We start from the raw sequence: 21,293 nt of genomic DNA, 5'->3' as shown, positions 1-21,293 counted from the left end.
ACGTATCCAAGCAACGGTCCCAGGCTGCCCAGGTTTATGCCGGATTTCTTGACTGGGCACTAGACTCAGCTGTGGATTCTGTGACAGGACCCGTTAGGCACGGGGATCTTGCCTAGTATTGTATGCATTCTTGTTTATTTACGGAGTGAGCGAGACCCGACACCAACGATCTCAACTCTCTCCAAGTCCTGCTTTGTTTTTCTTTATCACGTGGGTGATGGGCACCATGATACCTTTGTTCTCATCGCTTCCCAATGCCATACCCTTGGACCAGCCCATCTTCTCCAGCATGGCTCTACCCTTGTTCTCTGCACTTATTTCGGCTGCATGCTGGCCTACAACGTCGCCATCCTGACAAGTAAGCGACCTCCCTAGGCGTGACTTGCCGTCTTGAACTTGCGGTTGTTTTGAGATCCGAGTACCGCTGACGTCGTTGCGGGGAAACCAAGTTCGCCCAATGCGACGAAACGTTCTATCAAACATGACCTGGTCGAAGGGAACTGTAGCGTTGGACCTATAGAGAACTGGGTATCTGCGGTTTCCCTGGCCCGCGGATTGCGACTTGATGGAGAACCTATTGGCTAAGGAATGGATGGTTTTGCGAGCGACTTTGCCGAATGGAGGCAAAATTAGCCTAAAGAATATCAGCCCAATATATCTTCTCATAGCATGGAGCATTTATAGGACTTACTGCTCTTGCGAGCCGAGGAGGAATACCTCAAGCTCGTTAGCAAGGTCGTCAAGGGACATGCCTTTCAGATACTTGACTCTGAGATCGTCGGGGTTGGTCTTCTTCCCAAGTAACCCCTCGGACCGGAGCGCCTGGCGTGCCTTTTTTCTCTCTGCCTTCTTCGCCCGATCCTTCTGTTTGGCGGACAGTATAGCTTCTTCGAGTTCGGAGTCCGATATATTGAACAGGTGTATCCCATCCTTCACGTTCTTGACGCTAGGCCGATGCCAGTCCATAAACGCCGGCCCATCAAACGCATCCGCCCTCTCCTCTGTTGCCGCTGAATATTGGCCCTTTTTTCTCGACATCCGAGGGTTGCTAGGACGCCCTTTTTTTTTATGACGGAGGGGTTTTGATGCCTCCACCAGCTCATCATGAGAGACCTCTCCGTCGAAAAGCAGAAGATCATCACTGCCGAGACCAAATTCTTCTTGCTTGGCAAGAATTCGGGCCATGCGTTCGTCACCAGTCTCGAGGTGACGTTGTCGGCTCGCTGCGACGGTGCGGTCCACTGCGACGTAGTCCGTATCGTCTGAACTAGACGCCGTAACGGGAGCTACATCGCTGTTGGTGCCACCTAAGTCTCTTAGGATGGTGAAGTTATTGAACCCGAGCCCCGTGTGTTCTTCCCCATCGCTTTCGTCATCTTTCCAATTATTGAGGTTGGCAATGTAGTCGTCAATAGCTGGCGAATCTTCTGCCGAATCGGTGCTTCGGCGAGATTGTCGGGCCTTACCACGGCCCCCTGCTGCGGAAGTAAGGGGTATGTAGTCGTGCTCGTCGAAGGCGTGATTTGGCGTTGGCAGCCTGTGACGAATGCTCTCTCTGATAGTCTGTAGCTCATAATCTAATTGGTGTAGTCGAAATGAATTGGCATCAACATCATTATTAATCTTGCGAGGGACGCATCCCGGACGATTGCCGGCCCTCCCCTTGAAAACAATGACTTCGTCACAACTATGGCAGGACTCGGAATCTGTGGTACGTTCAAGCTTGGACATTGTATCAACCGTGTAAAGTGCTAGTGGCTCTGGGGTCAGCCTTTCGGTCTGCACGGACCCTAGGGTATGACGAATTGGAGCTGAAACGGGATCACCAAGCGAGCTGCTACTCTCAACGGCAACAATGGGGGTGACAGGAGATTCCTCGATAGCCCCCATATTAGCTTGGTTTTGACCGGTGACAGTGAGCTGAATCTCAAGATCCTTCAATGGATCCATCAGGCCAGCGCAGACGAAGGTCACCGGTTTGTATCTCAGCCCGGCATCACGACTAAGAGCATCACGGCGGTTGTATGCCGTGTTCCTAGCCTCGTCGGCAAGTGTATGGCCTATATCGGGTTAGAGTTGAAACACGGACGACGAGTGAGCAGGGAGTACCATGAGTTCTCATCGAGGGTTGCCAGGCTGTTACGAAGTTGTTAACATCGTGTTCTCCTGATAGGTCTTCAGTTGGCTCGCCTTGGTGAGGGAATCGCTGGCTCGTCCAACGGAAAGAAGGACCTTTCCTGTTTCTTGGCATCTTGGGATACTTGCGATGGTTTGTTGGGGACTGAAGAGGGGTTAGCAGCCTAAGCCGTATCATGGGAAGGCCACGGGAAGGCCGCCTATCTAAGTCTCACGACGTGGACTTGAACTAGAAGATCAGTGCGTTTTTAGTTTCCGGAGCCGCTACGTTAGAATTTCCAGCTTTCAGGCATTCGCGTATCCCCTTGCACGGCGAGTAAGTCATGTACGGCCACAAAGGAATGATTTAGGTAAAGAGAAATGAATGAAGGCGAGATTAATAATCAGCTTAGCTGGGAAGGCCGATGTGTCAACCTAGTTACCGGCCATAGGAGGGCGAACTTTACTTAGTTCACACTCTGAGGTAGGTGAATGGTTTCGTATTTAAAGGATAATTATCCCTATCCGAAGGATAGTTATAATACGTCAAACCCCTTGTCATGCTGATTAATTCACAGGGGTAATTCTCCTATAAAAATACCCCTGTAAATAACCCTGTAAATGCGGGGTTATCTAAGGGATACTTTATTTTTATTAGCTAAAAGTTTGTACAGCCTACTTAAAGGAGATGCATTTAATAAAACCGTAGCATACGTAATAGGATCTATATATTAATATATTTAAGTTTTTATATAGCTGCAGAAATTTAAGTAATAAAGTAAATATAAATAAGTTGTTTAAACCTATTTATATGTTCTTTTTTCAATATCTTTTCTATTTAATTTTGAAAATAGTTTAGTTTTAAAATTTACATATTAAATAAAAACCCTATATTATATTTACTTAACTATTAGTTATATACTCTCGAGTTATTAATTCTACTTTATTAAGAAAATGTTACAGTTTTAAAAGCTATTCACTGTGTAAAAGCCGTATATTAACAAATTATAGCTATATAAAGAAAAGAAAAAAAAGTATACTCTCTATATAGACTGTATTTATAACTATGAACTTTATCCTCTACCAGCGTTAAGAGCGAGATTACATACTAAGTCTTAATACTAGCCAGAGTACAATTACTACGTATAACTTATTATAGAAAATTTAAAAATATTTTTTTAATTATAATATTACTAAATAGGTTTAAAAATATTAATATATTATAAATGTAATTTATATAAATATTTAATTTTCATTTTATTATAATAGTATAGTAAAATTAAACTACATGAGCCTTCTGTAATAAGCTATGTATAATTACAAAACCTTAGTTAGCATAGTATTAAGGTACGTAACTGCTTCTTTTATATATAAGTAACTTTTGAAAGAGTGACTTTAATAAAGCATACCTTTTTTACTTTCTCTTTTTATATAACTTTCTTATTTCAATGTATATTCTTTTATTTAATTAATAATTTTCAAAACTTGAATACAAAGTTATATTATTATCTCTATAAGGTTAATACTATAGTAGTGCGGTAAGACATGCCCTCTTGATACATTACGTAACACGCTACGATAGGCCTTATTGCTATATAGAGTAACCATAGCTCCCGTAAGTACGGGCTATGCTATGCTTATTATCGAATTTACTACCTAGCTAGATTACTATCTTTATTATTTTTACCTTAATTAAAGATTCGTTTTTATCATTAAATTCGTCGTTCTCCTATTAATATATTTATCTTAATTATAGACGCTTAAGTTACTTTGTTGTACCGCTATAATAGAATAAATAACTTTTACGTTTTACTTCTTTTCTTTTCTTACCTTTTATACCTTTAGGCTAGCGATTATTACATTTCTACGACTAGGGGACATAACCGAGATATAATAACTACATTAAATTCGTCGTCTTTTAATTAATATAGTAATATTAGTTTTATTTATCTTAAACTATCGTATAAGTTATAATCTTCGATAAAGTATACTTTCGAGTAAACTTATCTGAGACTTTAATATCTCGTACGCTTTACTCCTCCTTAGTAGCGACTACCTTATGACTTTTCGACCCCTTAACCTTTAATCTACAGAGTTTCTATTACGTTACTAAGATTTAAAGGATACCGATCGCTATAGGTACTGCTATATAACCCGCGAAGTAGTCCGCGTTTTACGTTAAATAAAGTATCCCGCCTTATGGTTATTTATTTACTATAGGGAGTTACGTATAAGCCCGGGAACTTTTACGATACTACTACCGCTAGGATACTACTTAGCCCTTAATACTCAGAACGTTATTAAGCTATTAATATTACGATATAATACGACGAATAAACCGCGTTTATAGCGATTAGGATAACCCTCGTATAGTTATTTATCTATTATATAGAGGTACCTATAAGCCCGAGAAACTTTCGTCGTAATACTATCGCTACTAAGGATGGTACCTAGCCCTCGACATTAATAGCTTTCCTGAACCGCTAATAGCATAATATATTTCGCGCGAATAAATAGCGATTATAGCGATTAGGGTAGCCCCTTTATAGTGAACAGGAGCAGCGTGGGCACGCTGACGGAGGCACGAAACAAGGACTGCCTAACTGCCAACAACTGGCCCAGTGCCGATCAACCAAGATTACAGCTGTAAACAGCTGTAATCGGTTGATCGGCCAGCTGAAAACGGCAGCTGGGAAAGGAAAGAAGAGAGAGAGAGAGAGACTAGAAACGGGTAAAGGAGGATGGCTAGAAAGGCATGGCAAGAAACGAGTGAATAGCTGGTGGCTGTGATAGCTACAGGTCTAAGTCTAACTAATGAAAATATGAGTGCGCGACCCATATAAATAGACATCGAAAAGGCTACGTGGCCTAGATCCACCGCACCACTACAATAGTTATTTATTTGCTATATAAAGAACGTACGAACGTCTTAATATAAATTATAATAACCTATAAGACCTGTTACTTCTTTATTAAGATTAAAGGCGGATAAAGGCTAATAGTAATTATGCCTTAACCGAGCTTACGATAGCTTCTTTTTCTTTTTAAACCTATTAATCGATATAAATTAAATATATAGGTATTAATAACTTATTATACTAGAAGCATTTTAAGATATCTAAACGTAACGATTCGACGATATAATATACAATATAATATAGATATTAGTATTAATAGTATAGATAGGATTAATAGATTAATAGCTATTAATAACTAATAATTTCAAGAAGAATTAAGAATTAATATTAATAGGACTATGTAAATATAAAGGATTAGGGAACGGAACTAAAGTCGAACTAATAAGTATACCTATATATAAGTTAGCCTTATATTACTAATTAATAGCTAGTATGGCGAGAAGTACTAACATAGGCGTAAAGCAGCGCCTAGCGGTAATACTGCTAATACTATTAAATAACTTCCGTTAGATCGAAACCGGCCCATAGCTATAACTGATATCGTATTTAGCGCGATCCTTTACTCAGGATCTATTCCTTATACGTATTACCTTAACGAAGGTTATACGTTAAAAGTTCTAGACCTTAATAAGAGAAATTATCGTCGACTTATTTATAATAATTAAACTTTTAGTTTAGGGAATACGCCTCGTACTTTAGTTAAGCGTTAACCGACTAAATAAGCTTATATAATACCCGGACCTTATCGATTAAGATAATATAATAAATAATCATATACCTATACTAAAGAAAAAGTATTAAGATATAAATAATAGCTATCTTACTTTTATCCCTATATTAAATAATAAGACTCTTATTACCTTTCTTTCTACTTTCTACTTCGTACCGATAAACTAAACGGAGTCCGTAGTTAGGAAACGGAGCAGATCGTTATTAGGCTCCGAAGTAATAAAGATTAAATTATTAATAAAGTCCTTAAGAATCGATATTAACTTTCCGCTTTTATATCCGCCCGAAGAAAAGGACGACGACGATAAAACTCCTACTTAACTACTCCTTATCCGTAGCTCTATACTTATCCCGCTAATCTTTATGGTATTATTATAAAATAATAATAACAGGGCTTCTAATAATTAAAATATACCGGTAGCTACCTCGATTATCATAATACTAGCTATTAAATTCCTAAACCCTACCGATTACCCTAGGTTTAAGTTTAATAAAGGTAACGTAACTTAATAACAAAAGAGGGTAGATCGATTATTTAACCGCTATCGTATAAGTAATAACGATAAAATTAAAAAGATCGGTAAATAAATTACGATTAAAATCATTAGAAAGCGTATTAACGACATTATAAAGGATTTAACGATCTAAAGAGTTATCGTTATAGCCTTAAAGTACCGTTTTAAGATTACTGATAAATTAAGCTAAGTTAACGTTAAACGAAAACTCGTAGCGTTAAAACGAGGCAACGTAATTTACGATCTTAAGGCGATCTTTACTTATCTTATAAACTATAAACGTCTTTTTAAGCTTATAAATAACGACGGAAAGCTTCCTTAGAAAGTAAGACGCTTAATTAATAAACTTCAAATATCTCTAATTATAAAGTTTTATAAAACGAGAGACTATAACTATAATAAGATCGGAAATATCGATTACTAAACTTTTTATACCTAGCTTTATAAGTAAGCGGAACGTCGTATAATAGTATAAATTACTAATAGGAACTAAGCTGAAGAACGACGATAGTAAAAAACGATAACTTTCGAAGAACCTGAAAAACTTATAATATAAATAGTTTAATAATTAGCGACTCCTAATCTCTAGATGCCTCTACTACCGCCTTCCTCGTAGCCTAGATCCTTTTACGGCTACCTAAATACTAGTTAAGAAGCTAATATATAAGCCCTTTACGACTAACTTAACGCTTTAGAAATAAAAATAACTTCGTAGAATTACCGTTAAGAGAATAGCTTTTATAACCCTAGGGATACGTACGGCGTTAATTAATAATATTAATAAAAAACCCCGTTCTTAGTATACGCGGTTCGGAACCTAAATCTTTATAACTTATAAATTAACGAAAGAACCTTAATAAGCTTTAAACGTAGTATTATATTAGACTACCGAAGTATATATAGTAGGATTTTATTAACTTAGTCGAGTAATTATAAGGAATTCGAATGTTAGTTTTATAATACTTTCGATCGTCTTTATAACTATATCCGTTACCTATTACTAACGGATATAATATAAAATCAGTTCTATTATAGAAATAAAAAGCGATTCTATTACCTTAAGAACGAAGACCTAGATAAGCTAGAATCGATACTAATCCTAGGATCGATTATTACCTAAGCTAAGCGTAAAGGAAAACCGATCGCTTATTATATCTTATTCTACGTATACTAGAGTAAGGAATCTTTAGAGTAAGTACGTAGGATAGCGTATTATTATTTAACCGGGAAGCTAAAGCTTATATCCCTCGACTTACGATATTCTAAGAACGAGGAAATAGTACCGAAGTAGGAAGAGATACCTAGAGCTATATCGGAAATTAATGTTATTTAAATAGTCGAACGTAAATATAGCTACGAATTATACGAGACTAGGATCTTAGGTTATAATTAAACTAAGGGTTTTATCGACGACGAGGATATTTATTATTATAAGGGTATTATTAAGACGGACCTAGTCGAAGTTAATGTAATTAAGCGAGCTAGAGGTCCTAACGGCGAGTATATCGAAAGAAAAGTACCCGATTAAGAGGATATAGAAGTCCTATCGTTATAACCTAAGCGTAAACCGACTAAAGCCGGTAAAAACGCTACTTCGAATACGAACGACCTAATTAGGAAGGCGAAGATTATTAACGAGCTCTTAAAAGAGTTTTAACTAGATAAGATTAATAAAAAGAATAGGAAATGCTTCGAGGTTTCGTAAGACGACCTAATTAAGTTTATATCCGGGTTTTTAAAATAAGTAATTAAGTACCTTACGATACGCGCTATAGAGATTAACGAAGGTTAACTTAAGGTTATTAAGATTATAAAGGAATAAATATAAAAGGATCGGAAAGAAAGCGTTAAAATACCTAGCGTACCGTAAACTACCGCCTCGTCTACCGATCCTTCGAATAAAATATCGGTAAATTCTATTATCGCGAGGGATATTAGAAACTATATCCGGCCTCTCCCTAAACTAATAGTTAACGTAAGACCTAACGGAAACGAAGCTCTCGTATTTACGGTAATCGATATAGGCGCGTAGTTTAATATAATCGTAAAAAGCTACGTAAAGAAGTAGCGTCTTCCTATAACCGGTACTAGGGCGATATAACGAGGTTTTAGATCCTCTATAGAGACCTTATACGTAGGAATAGTCGACGGTTTTATCTAGGTCGTCGATTATTACCTCCGCTTACCGATTTACGTCATTAAAAATAGGTTCGTTAATTACCTCCTATTACTTAATATAAACTTCATCTTTTAGTTTCGTATGAAACTTAAATTCGACGGAAGTACCTTCATAGTGAACAGGAGCAGCGTAGGCACGCTATAATGGAGGCACGAAACGGCTACCCAACTGTTAACAACTAGCCTAGTACCGATTAACTCAAGATTACAGCTATAAATAGCTATAATCGATTAATCGGCTAGCTAAAAACGGCAGCTAGGAAAGGAAAAAAGAGGGACTAGAAAGAGGTAAAGGAGGATGGCTAGAAAAGGCATGGCAAGAAACGAGTAAATGGCTATGGCTGTGATAGCTATAGGTCTAAGTCTAACTAATGAAAATATAAGTATGCGACCTATATAAATAGTATAGTAGTGCGGTGGATCTAGGCCACGTAGCCTTTTCGATGTATATTTATATGGGTCGCGTACTGTAGTGGTGCGGTGGATCTAGGCCACGTAGCCTTTTCGATATATATTTATATGGGTCGCGTACTCATATTTTCATTAGTTAGACTTAGACCTATAGATATTACGACCTATAGCTATTTATTCGTTTCTTGCCATGCCTTTCTAGCTATTCTCGTCTTTACCTTTCTAGTCCCCTTTCCTAGCTGCCGTTTTTAGCTGGCCGATTAACCGATTATAGTTATTTATAGCTATAATCTTAGTTGATCGGTACTAGGCTAGTTGTTGGCAGTTAGGTAGCCGTTTCGTGCCTCCATTATAGCGTACCTACGCTACTCCTGTTTAGTAGCGACTACCTAGTAGCTCGAACCTTACCTTATCTTAGGAGTAACCTTTTACGACCGTTTTTATAGTTATTAGGTTTAGGATTCGTCGATTAAGAGATTCCCTGATTTTTAGTTAATTAGGAGCTATTTTCGTAGCTTCAGAGCCGTTTTTCGTGGCTTTCGGATTAAGCCTTTTTAAGTAGCTGGATTAATAGGAAGGGTAGATAACCATAGCGACCATTAATAACCACGCCTTTCCATTAGCTTTTAATTAGCTTACCTAAAAGCTCGTTCGCCGATTAATGGATCTATTTTATCCTCGTTTCTTAATTATCTCTTTTAAAGGAGCTATGCCCGTTTTCGTCTGGTTTTACCTCCGTCGTTTTTTAAGTACCTAGATGGTAGTTTTTCGCCCTTAGTTAATCTAATTAAGTTACCGCTACTATCCCTTTTTATAACATACTCGTACGCGCTTAAAGGCATCCGTTCTTTACCGATTAGTTTATTTTAATTATAAGAGGCTTACCGATAGCTCCGATCGCCTTTGTTTTATCCCAGCTAGCTAGTTACGGTACCTGGGGAGGTTTCTCCTCTTTAACCGATAAGGTACTACGATGCCCTTAATTACTATACGAAGATACCGATAGACCTTATACTTACGCTATAAGCCTAATCGGGGACGTACCGATTAGGATTAAGAGACCTATATAAACGATACCGCGATAAACGAATTAAATAAAATATTAAATAAGAAAGCCTAGAAATAGCCATAGGAAAGAAACGAATTATAGGTTAATGCCTAGAGACCCTTCTTATCGCCTTTACCGATATATAGTTAGTAGGAAGAGCCTAGAGAGCCCCTAGAACCACGTATAGGGGAGGGATCGAGGGTCAAGGGAAGCCCGGTAGATACTACCGGACGAATATAGGAACGGTTACCAGAAACGAGTCACAGAAACGGGCATTAAACAGGATATATCACTTAGTTTATAGGATTAGGATTAGTTAAAAGGATTAATAGTTATGAACGAGAAGGACGGGATTACGTTATATCGTATGGGATTGTTTTTTCTTTATTTCTTACGGGAGCTACGCTTGTTTTACCTACCCGTTATAGTTCCTGTTTTCCTAACGGATCCCTATTGTTTCTTAATAGCCCTAATAAACCTAGCTCGCTCCCAGTTAATTAGGGTTAATTAGGAATAGATTAATTAGGTTAGTTTATAGGTTATAGCTCCGCTAGCCTAGTTATTCTTATTAATTAATCTTTCCTACCGTTTCCTATTAATCGTTAGTTAAACTAGCTTAGCTCCTAGTTAGTAGCGATTGAATAGGTTCGGGATTAATTAGGATTAGGTTCAGGATCAGGCACGGCTGTAGTTAGTTACCTACCCTACTACCTACTTATTACTGTTATAATCGCTCCTAATTAAAGACCTATTTCTTCCTAACTTATCCTGTTAGCCTTTAATTAAACTAGCTAGCTTTCAGTTAATTAGGGTTAATCGGGATTAGGTTAATTAGGTTTAATAAGAACGAGAGCCACCGTACCTATTATATTAGGAGTTTAATTACTCCTTACGGATTAATTAAACTAGGGAGGCTGTAGTAGTGCGGTAGATCTAGGCCACGTAGCCTTTTCGATGTATATTTATATAGGTCGCGTACTTATATTTTCATTAGTTAGACTTAGACCTATAGATATTACGACCTATAGCTATTTACTCGTTTCTTGCCATGCCTTTCTAGCTATCCTCGTCTTTGCCTTTCTAGTTCCCTTTCCTAGCTGCCGTTTTTAGCTAGCCGATTAACCGATTATAGCTATTTACAGCTATGATCTTGGTTAATCGGCACTGGGCCAGTTGTTAGCAGTTAGGTAGCCGTTTCGTGCCTCCATCACAGCGTGCCCACGCTGCTCCTGTTTAGTACTCATATTTTCATTAGCTAGACTTAGACCTATAGACATTACGACCTATAACTATTCATTCGTTTCTTACCATGCCTTTTTAGCTATCCTCGTTACCCCTTTCTAGTTCCCTTTCCTAGCTACCGTTTTCAGCTAGCCGATTAACCGATTATAGCTATTTATAGCTATGATCTTAGTTAATCGGTACTAGGCTAGTTATTAGTAGTTAGGTAGTCCTTTTCGTACCTCTGTTAGCGTACCTACGCTACTCCTGTTTAATAGCGACCACCTAGTAGCTCGTCTTTACCTTAGCCTTAGGAGCGACCTTTTGATCGACCGTTTTACAGTTAATAGGTTTAGGATACGACGATCAGGAGATTCCCTGATTTTTAGTTAATCAGGAGCTGTTTTCGTGGCTTTTGGTTAGAATTTTCAGGTTATAGCTTTTCAGGTTAGGATTAACAGGAAAGGCAAACAACCATGGCGACCATTAATAACCACGCCCTCCCATCAGCTTTTAATTAGCTTACCTAAAAGCTCGTTCGCCGATTAGTAGATCTATCTTATCCTCGTTTCTTAGTTATTTCTTTTAAAGGAGCTATGCCCGTTTTACCCGGTTTCGTCTTCGTTTTTACCAGTGCCTAGATGGCAGTTTTCGCCCTTAGTTAATCTGACACCGTTACCGCCACTACCCCCTTTTTATAACCTCGTACGCGCTTAAAGGCATCCGTTCTTTACCGATTAGTTTATTTTAATTACAAGAGGCTTACCGATAGCTCCGATCGCCTTTATTTTATCCCTACCAGCTAGTTACGGCACCTAGGGAGGTTTCTCCTCTCCAACCGATAGGTACCACGATGCCCTTAATTACCACACGAAGATACCGATACACCTTATACCTACGAACCTAATCGGGGAACCTACCGATTAGCGCAATAGACCTATAAACGATACCGATACGAACGAATTAAATAGATATTAAACAAGACAGCCCAGGAGATCAAGAACGGTTATAAGAACAACCATAGGAACAGTAATGCCCAGAGACCCCTCTTATCGCCCTTACCAATATATGGTTAGTAGGAAGAGCCTAGAGAGCCCCTAGAACCACGTACAGAGGAGGGATCGAGGGTCAAGGGAAGCCCGGTAGATACTACCGGACGAATATAGGAACGGTTACCAGAAACGAGTCATAGAAACGGGCATTAAACAGGATATATCACTTAGTTTATAGGATTAGGAATCAGTTAAAAAGGATCGGTAATAGCTATGGACGAGAAGGACGGAGATTACGTTATATCGTATGGGATTATTTCTTTCGTTTCTCACGGGAGCTACGCTTATTTTACCTACCCGTTATAATTCCTGTTTTCCTAACAGATCCCTGTTATTTCTTAATGGCCCTAATGGACCTAGCTCGCTCCTAGTTAATCAGGGTTAATTAGGAACAGGTTAATCAAGTCAGTTTATAGGTTACAGCTCCGCCAGCCTAGTTATTCTTATTATCAGATCTTTCCTATTATTTCCTAATGGCCTTTAGAGTAAACTGGCTTAGCTCCTAGTTAGCCACGGTATCGATCAGGTTCAAGATTAATCAGGATCAGGTTCAGGATCAGGCACGGTTACAGTCACCCACCCCACCACCCACTTATTGCTATTACAATCGTTCCCAGTTAGCCCTGTTTCCTAACTTATCCTATTAGCCTTTAATTAAACTAGCTAGCTTTTAGTTAATCAGGGTTAATCAGGATTAGGTTGATTAGGTTCAATAGGAACGAGAGCCACCGCACCTATTATTATATAAGGAGTTCAATTACTCCTTACGGATTAATTAAACTAGGGAGGCTATAATAGTGTAATGGATCTAGGCTACGTAGCCTTTTCGATATATATTTATATAAGTCGCGTACTCATATTTTCATTAGCCAGACTTAGACCTATAGATATTACGACCTATAGTCATTCATTCGTTTCTTACCATGCCTTTCTAGCTATCCTCGTTACCCCTTTTTAGTTCCCTTTCCCAGCTGCCGTTTTCAGCTAGCCGATCAACCGATTATAGCTATTTACAGCTATGATTTTAGTTGATCGGCACTAGGCTAATTATTAGCAGTTAGGTAGTCCTTTTCGTGCCTCCGTTAGCGTACCTACGCTACTCCTGTTCAATAGACATCGAAAAGGCTACGTTGCCTAGATCTACCGCACCACTACAATAGGAACCGTTAACTTTAGCTCGGTTTAGATAATGGTTCCTTTCGTTATCGACTTAAGAAGCGATACGCTACTAAGCTTTATATTCGGTAATTAGGAAAACTAAATGCTATTAATACTCTAGGCCGCTTTAATAACGTATATAGGCCCGAAAACGCGTTCTTAACCGAGTACTTAAAGACCGACGCTAGCCTCTAAGCTAAAATTAATTATACCCGCCTTTATAACGACGATATAGAGGTAGTACCTATCTCCGAAGCTAAGGACTTATCGGCCCTCGAACTCGGTCTAGATAAAGGAAATAAAGCGATTATTAAATTAAGCGATAAAGAATTCCTTTACGTCTTTAGTAAAGCCGTTACGAAGGTAATTCGATATACGACGTAAAAGTCGAAATAATATAAGCGAAACCTAGCCCTTATTTCGAAATTAACTTATTAAGCTAAACGTATATTTTTAATTAATATTATATATAAACTTAAGTTACGTAAAGTTTAGCCTATAGATAACGTACCGTTAAACGACTAAATACCGCTAAGAATATTCGATTAAAAAAAGGATTATATATTAAAAGAGGTTAATCGAAGTACGAGCTACTAGATATATTATAGCGCGATAGACCCTAGAAGAATATTATATTAAGATTTACTAGTATCCTTCGAAGTATTAGATTAATAACGGAAAGGCTTAACGCTATTAAAGTAAGTTTATTAAATACGGAACTAACCGGTTAAGAGAAAGACGTATTTATTAAGATCTTATACCGAAAAGAGATAGCCTTAGCTTAGGATTTCTTTAAAATCAGGAAAATCCAACCTAAGGTTTACCCCGATTATGAGATTAAAACGGTACTATATAACGCCTAGTAGGCTAAGGGCATCCTTATCCTAATACCCCTTAAGGAACGAATAATCGAAGTCTTACGTATACGACTAAAGAATGGAATCCTAAAAGAAAGCTACGGTCCTTATCGAAACGCGTAATTCGTAGTCGAGAAAAAAGATAGTAGTTTACGACTTATTAACTCTACGATAAAACTTAACGCCTAGATTATTAGCGACGCCTTCCTATCCCGAGATAAAGACTTCTTTACCTAAGAATTCGTTATATATTTAATCCTTATAATCGTCGACTTTTTCTTTAGGTACGACTAAGTAACGCTAACGGAAACGAACTATAACCTAACTACGTTCGCTACCCTTATTAGCTTTTTACGTATAACGATTCTACTATAAGGCGCGACGAACTTAATTACCGCTTTTTTCTGAGTCGTTATACGAATTCTTTACCATTTAATTCCTATTAAATACGAGTTCTTCTTCGACGACGTTAATATTAAAGGGCCGGTATCGAGATACGATAACTAGGAGGCTTTTCTAAGAATACGACGCTTTATCTTAAAGTACTTAGAAAATATTAACGCTATCCTTTTAAACTTTAAATTAGCTAATATTATTACTAGCGTCGTTAAGTTTACTTAGTATAAAGGTAGTACGGTAATCGTTAGATATCTATACGGTATAAACGGTAGGAAGCCTTCGGAAGTAAAGATAGTTAAGATCTTAAAGTAGAAGTTATATAATAATATAAACGAAATAAGGTCTTTTATCGGTATTAGGTTTTCTTTAGGATATAGATCGATTATTACGCTATAGTCGCTAAACCTCTCTTAATATTAATACGTAAGAAAGTATACTTTATTTAAGATATCGATTAATAATATACTATAGATTCGCTTAAGATTATTCTTATTAACGTATTAATATTAATTATTTTAAATTATATTATCGAATAGTTAATCTAAATAAAAGTCGACGTATTAAGAAACGGTTAGGGCTACGTATTAGGTTAGGATAACGACAAAGGTAACTTTAGACCTTCGAGATACGAGTTAGGAATCTAGAGAAGGACGGAGTTAAATTACGACGCTACGAAACGAGAGTATCTAGGAGTCGTTAAGTCCCTACGACGGCTTTAAAACTACCTTTACGGTATCTACTTCGTACTTAAAACCGACGCTAAAGTATTAATCGCTTAGCTTAACGACGGATTCTCTAGTTTCCTAGGCGCTATCCTTACTAGGTAAATAGCTTATATTAAGATATTTAGCTTCGATATTTAATATATATCCAGTAAGAGATACTCCGCTACGGACGGTTTCTTACGTAAACTTAACGGCTTAAGCGACGACGACGACGATTAATAAGAAGGCAATATAGAGGACTTTATCGATATATAGCTTAATATAATATATGTAAATATAGCCGTATTACTCAACGCCGCCGAATAATTTAGCGATAAAGCTCTATCGTTATAACCGCTAGAAGAATAGTCGATAAAGTCGTAAAAGATAGTAACGTTTCTTACGTAATTTTAATTACTTACCCGACTAAGAGGTAACCGATTAATAGGGTATTAAAAACGGTAGACCCGGTTTAAGAAGGAAGTGCTTAAATACGTCGTTTCGGAGGATATCCTATAAAGGAAGCCCGAGAAGTATAAGGGTATAAATTATATTATATATTATATATTATTATATTATAAATAATATTTTAAATACTATACATAATTAACTTTAAATACTTATTTGTATATATTTTATAAAAATGAATAAGAAATATATATACTTTTAAAATTATATTACTTATATATATAGAAAGCTTTAAAATAACTATAATAATACTTTAATAACTTTCATAAATATATATTTATAATAGTTTACACAGTTCAAAGTAATATGTTTTGCTATTTTTAATATATAGAGTTGCCTAAAGGAGGATAGCTAGTTATAGAATATACAATATATTTAGCCTAAGGTCGCGTAACCGATGGTATGATTACCTGAAGCCTTGGTATTGTTAATAAACCCTCCCACCTGTCTTCTTTTCCTTTTTTTACACGTATTTTATTTACTTCTCTATTTACCTTCCTCTGCCATTTAGAGAATGGGGGCCCAGCAGTCCGCCCCCAGAGGCACCACGACGAATAACCAGTCACCGAAAAGAACTGATTATTACCAGCTATTGGGTGTAGACCAACAGGTTGCGGATGACGAGTGAGCATATCAAACCTAACATCCACATATATATTTCATTCCTAACTTTGGTCTGCCCCTTGGTACTAGAATAAAGAAGGCGTATAAGAGGAAGGCTTTAGAACTTCACCCTGACCGAAATTTCGGTGATGCCGAGAACGCCACCAGGAGGTTTGCTGAAGTCCAGGTCGCCTACGAAGTTCTCTCTGACCCTCAGGAGCGCGCTTGGTACGATTCACACCGTGATGCTATCCTACATGGGGATGATCCAACCGGCCATGAAATCCCTCCCGAATACAACAACGTCCGACTTGCCACCGCCGATGAGATATTTGACTTGATTGGTGGTTTTAACAAGGCAATCCCGTTCGACGACTCCCCGAATGGCTTTTTTACCATCCTGCGAGAAACCTTTGAGAGGCTCGCGGAAGGAGAAAAAGTGGCGGCAGAATGGGATGGCCAAAACCACCCCCAGTACCCCGCTTTCGGCTCATCTACCGACGATGACAGAGTCACCAAGGCATTCTATAGCCAATGGGCCAATTTCTCCACTAGGCTCAACTTCTCCTGGAAAGACAAATGGAGGCTTTCCGACGCACAGGATCGGAGGACACGGCGTGTCATGGAAAAAGAGAATAGAAAGCTCCGGGAGGACGCTGTACGCCAATTCAATGACGCAGTGCGGTCTCTGGTTACTTTGGCCCGCAAGCGCGATCCCCGCTACTTGCCCAACAAACAATCTAAAGCTGAAAGGCAGAGAGTTTTGCGCGAATCGGCTGCTGCACAAGCTGCTAGGTCAAGAGCCGCGAACCAAAGGAAGATGAATGACATCTCCGCTATTCCCGATTGGGTGCTACCCCAGGGTGATGGCCTGTACCAAGGGGAATTCTCCGAGACTGACGAAGAACTCGAAATTGAGCATAGCGAATGCGTGGTGTGTAGTAAGATGTTCAAGAGTGAGAAGCAGTACGAGGCCCACGAGAAGAGCAAGAAGCACATTAAAGCCGTCCAGCAACTGCAAAGGCAGATGAGGAAGGAGAACGAGACCTTTGTTCTGGGGGAGCCAATTTCGCTAGCAGTAGCTGATAACTGTGTAGATGTTGATGCCGCGGATGCTGTTGGCAGGAGTACACTGGATATAGCCCGGGAGGATGGAATCGACCAGGCTGGGGCATTTACCAACAGCGACAGCGAGCCTACATTATTAAGGGTTACGACAAACGCCTCGGTCTTGGACGATGGGCGGGAAGAGGGTGAAAGCGATGACCATACCTCAAGGGATGCATTAGAAGGACTGCCCCGTTTGCAGGGCGATGAAGAGAGCCAAATAGATAATCTCGTCAAGAGCGTGGAGGATATTTCACCTACGCTTAATGAACCTTCGAAGAAGGTAGGCAAGGCCAAGGTTAAGAGGGAGAAGCGGGCCGCTCGCCAAGCTGCTTTGGGACTGGAGGCTGGCGTTGTAAGTAATCGTGCCCATTAGAAATCTAAAGGTGGCCGCTACTAATGTTAAAGACTAAAGAGGTGTGCTGCCTGTAACGACACATTCGATTCAAGGACGAAACTGTTCAAACATCTAAACGAAACTGGCCACGCGACAACTAGGTCTAATATATCTAGGCCTAATAAGAAATGAGTCTCAAGCGCTCGCTCTAGGTGACGCTAGGCAGCATGTCGATGCTGCTTTAAGGGGTGAGGGGGAATCTGTTTAACTAGCTTGGACCAAGCCATTGTATACGCACCACTGCATGCTACCTCCATCATTTTCCGGGGTAGGAAGACAGTCCTCTGGCATTCGTCACCGTGCTACTACTATATACAAGAGGGCGGGCAACTATTTACGTAGTTAGCTGCTTATACTTACTCATAGGCATCTGTATTTATACAGTAAGCTGCCGCGATATTTACAGCGTTGATAGCTTGCCATGATCCCAAACTCACGTAAACACCTAACTAGTACTTCGGGATAGGTATACATCGGATTTGGGGGTTTAAGACAATGTCCCTAACAAACCGCCGCGGACAGCATACGACAGGCATTATTCCGAGACCGAATCCTCGTCATCGCTAAGCGTTTCAACCTCGTCGATACCCCCAGATTCATGTAAGTGCGCGGTTGGGTCGTGATCTGACACGTGAATTATGGCTTTACCTTGGACGTGTTTGACACTTCTTCTCCAATCTCTCCAGTCATCTTCATCCCGAATCAGGAAGCCAATGAGCATGCTGGGATCCATCTCCTTGACATGTAGACGCCGTAGTTTCCGGGTGTGACAAGTGTCTAATTCTTCCTGTGTATACTCGTCTGGATCATCGTGATGTTGCAAAGCAGGCCTTGTATAGTGGGGATCTAAGTAAAAGAAATAAAGGCCCTGGACCCCGACGAAGTAATGTGACGATGAGGGACGCCCACTACACATCTTGATCAGAAAAATGACGCGGCATATATATCAGCCTAATATAAAATGTACGTACCCTGCAATACCAATTGACTGTGGCATTTGTAGAGATGCTGCCAAGGCTTCCCAGTATACCGGCGTGATCTTATCGATGCCAAGCCTCGTGCCAACTAGTATTATTGTCGGGTGGAATGCCGTACCATGTGGCTTGGCAATTTTCATGAAGTTGTCTTCGTACACATCGGGACCATCCCCTGTCGAGAATACGCGTAATACCGGCTCGTTGGCATTCGTCAAAGCTCTACAATTACTATTTAGCCGTCTTCGAGCTATTAACCGGTAACGAAATAGACTTACTGTATGCACCTTGCCGTGGCCGAAGGACCAAACCACTCTCCAGGATACTTGTTACACGCAGAAGCACCGTGGCGTACGAAGTTGTGAATGGAGTACGGTGCTCGTGTGTCATCGGCAAATAATGATATTATCTTCCTCTCTTCCGAGTTAGGCATATTCCGTCGCCATTCTATGACCAGATTAGCAACCAGTAACGGGCATTCCGACCTGTATTCCTAACGACGAGGACTCACATACCTCGACCAAGACGATGGATGAGCATGGCATTGGCCAAAAGGCTCTGCCCGGATCTAATCATACATCCCCACCCGCTGTCCGATGGGAACCCGCCCTGATCGCTTAATTGGCTTTTGAGGCGCATTGAGAAAGAGAGGGCAGATAGGGCCCTTGGGTCCTGTGACTTGGCTATGGGATCAAACTCAGACCGGTAGGTCATCCATATTCTAGACTCGAAATCGTCGAGAAAGGCTGGGGGCCAACCCCCGCCAGAGGTTGCTTCGTCGTAGGCCAGAAATGAATCGAGGCTACTAGAGGTAGAGTCTGGAGGGGTCTCAGGGAGTCTGGTGGGAGCCGTTGCTAGAGCATGGATAGGTTCTTTTGCCGGCTGCTCAAATGCCAAAGCCGTATCAAGCTTGGGGTTTGGCCCGCTGGGCCCGGTGCCACTACTACTGTTACTACTATTGCCACCACTATTGTTAAGCTTGTAGGATGATCCGAGGCACCAAACTGGTTGGTCACGGACGACGTCGTTAGTTGGTTCAGGATCCCAAAACATCTGCACGATGCGTCTACCCAGATCTACTGTGGTGTCCATGGCGAAAGACTGAAGCAAGATATGTCGAGCGTCGCGCAACGTGCTCCCCAGGAGGCAAAATAGTCAGCTCTGTCCCTGGTAGGAATAAACCCTTTGTTAGTGAGTGGAAGTAGTAAAGAGGTATGGGAAGGAATAGGAAATTGACCTGTTCCTGCTGACTTGCAGGGACGATACGATAAGGGAATGGGTAACAAGGTAGGCGTAATGCCAATGAGGGGACAACAAATGTGAATATGGGATGGGGATATTGATTATTATGAGTAAAGCCCGGGTGTTATATGGGGAGTCATAGGGTTGGAGCCTGGTTTGAAGGCATCTCTACCTAGGCGTAATGCTTTGCGTTAGTAACCAGGAGGGAGGTCACAAGAGCTTCGCATGTGTTCGACTCTTTAGTCATCTAGCAGTAGATACAAAATACCTACACCTAAACCTTACCGGTAACATTTAATTTATTTACATATACGAATAAATAAATTAGGTTTATATTAACATTAAATAAATACTACGTAAATTTCTTTTTCAATATATTATTATATTAAAATATATTAAATAGTATTTAATAATGAGCTATTATTTTTAAATTGCTTTACTATAGCTAAAACATAGTAAAAGTCTGTATTTTAAATTGCCTATAATCTTAATATAAATTAAAAGAAATGAAGTATTATAGTAGCATAGTACGACATGTTATTATAATATATTATATGATATAATATATTATATTACATAGATCGGGAAAGCTACGTAGGTACTGAGGTTGCTTCTTAAAAGTAATAAAATATAGGAAGAAGAAAGTAAATTAATTAACTATTTAAGAAAAAAGGAGATAAATAAAGGAGATATAAACTACCTATATATAGATGATATGAAACTACGAGTTATATTATATAAGCGAGTTAAGAGTTATATTAGGTTAACGAGTAATTAAAGAAGAAGTAAGGAGTTATTAAACAGGAGCAGCGTGGGCACACTGTGATGGAGACACAAAAAAAGGACTGCCTAACTGCCAACAACTGGCTCAGTGCCGATCAACCTAGATCACAGCTGTAAACAGCTATAATTAGTTGATCGGCCAGCTGAAAACGGCAGCTGGGAAAAGATTAAAATGTGAGGGTAACGAGGATGGCGAAAAAAGGCATAGTAAAAGGAGTGAAATACTGTAACTAGTGATGGCTATAGGTCTAAGTCTAACTGATGAAAATATGAGTACGCGACCTATATAAATACACATCTAAAAGGCTACTGAGGAGGAGCAGAGCGTACGCGATACTAGAGACCCGGATAGGTTTACTCGAAAGTGCACTCTATCGAAGACTATAGTACGTACGATGGTCTAAGATAAATAAA

The 21,293-nt window shown here is 39.4% G+C and overlaps 3 protein-coding genes across 3 annotated transcripts; 1 reads left to right on the top strand and 2 right to left on the bottom strand.

The window, feature by feature from the left end:
* Positions 1-143: 143 nt before the first annotated feature.
* On the bottom strand, positions 144-2,454 carry GGS23DRAFT_388788 (uncharacterized protein). Its single transcript, XM_051513500.1, has 4 exons — positions 2,352-2,454; positions 2,110-2,281; positions 692-2,060; positions 144-634 (listed from the first exon to the last, which is right to left on the bottom strand). Exons 2-4 carry the CDS (start codon positions 2,249-2,251, stop codon positions 172-174), a joined length of 1,974 nt encoding a protein of 657 aa, XP_051367581.1. The 5' UTR covers positions 2,252-2,281; positions 2,352-2,454; the 3' UTR covers positions 144-171.
* A 13,833-nt stretch (positions 2,455-16,287) lies between these two features.
* Positions 16,288-18,012, top strand: GGS23DRAFT_607916 (DnaJ-domain-containing protein; the record flags this gene model as incomplete). Its single annotated transcript, XM_051520119.1, has 3 exons — positions 16,288-16,397; positions 16,467-17,838; positions 17,899-18,012. The coding sequence occupies 3 exons, from the start codon at positions 16,288-16,290 to the stop codon at positions 18,010-18,012; spliced, it is 1,596 nt and encodes a 531-aa protein (XP_051367580.1).
* A 403-nt stretch (positions 18,013-18,415) lies between these two features.
* GGS23DRAFT_600965 (cysteine protease ATG4) lies at positions 18,416-19,946 on the bottom strand (the record flags this gene model as incomplete). Its single annotated transcript, XM_051519149.1, has 4 exons — positions 18,416-18,788; positions 18,852-19,076; positions 19,133-19,301; positions 19,370-19,946. The coding sequence occupies 4 exons, from the start codon at positions 19,944-19,946 to the stop codon at positions 18,416-18,418; spliced, it is 1,344 nt and encodes a 447-aa protein (XP_051367579.1).
* Positions 19,947-21,293: the final 1,347 nt, after the last annotated feature.

Source organism: Durotheca rogersii (genome assembly GCF_024521655.1).
Source record: "Durotheca rogersii strain YMJ 92031201 chromosome Unknown GGS23scaffold_41, whole genome shotgun sequence".
Classification (NCBI taxonomy): domain Eukaryota; kingdom Fungi; phylum Ascomycota; class Sordariomycetes; order Xylariales; family Xylariaceae; genus Durotheca; species Durotheca rogersii.
The sequence above is the reverse complement of the archived record's forward strand: the minus strand, read 5'-3'. Positions and strand labels throughout refer to the sequence as shown.

Coding starts and splice junctions, on each gene's coding strand:
- GGS23DRAFT_388788 (XM_051513500.1), bottom strand. CDS start 2,251: ATGCCAAGAAACAGGAAAGGTCCTTCTTTCCGTTGGACGAGCCAGCGA. Junction 2,061..2,109: donor ACCCTCGATGAGAACTCATG/GTACTCCCTGCT, acceptor AACCCGATATAG/GCCATACACTTGCCGACGAG. Junction 635..691: donor CTCCTCGGCTCGCAAGAGCA/GTAAGTCCTATA, acceptor GATATTCTTTAG/GCTAATTTTGCCTCCATTCG.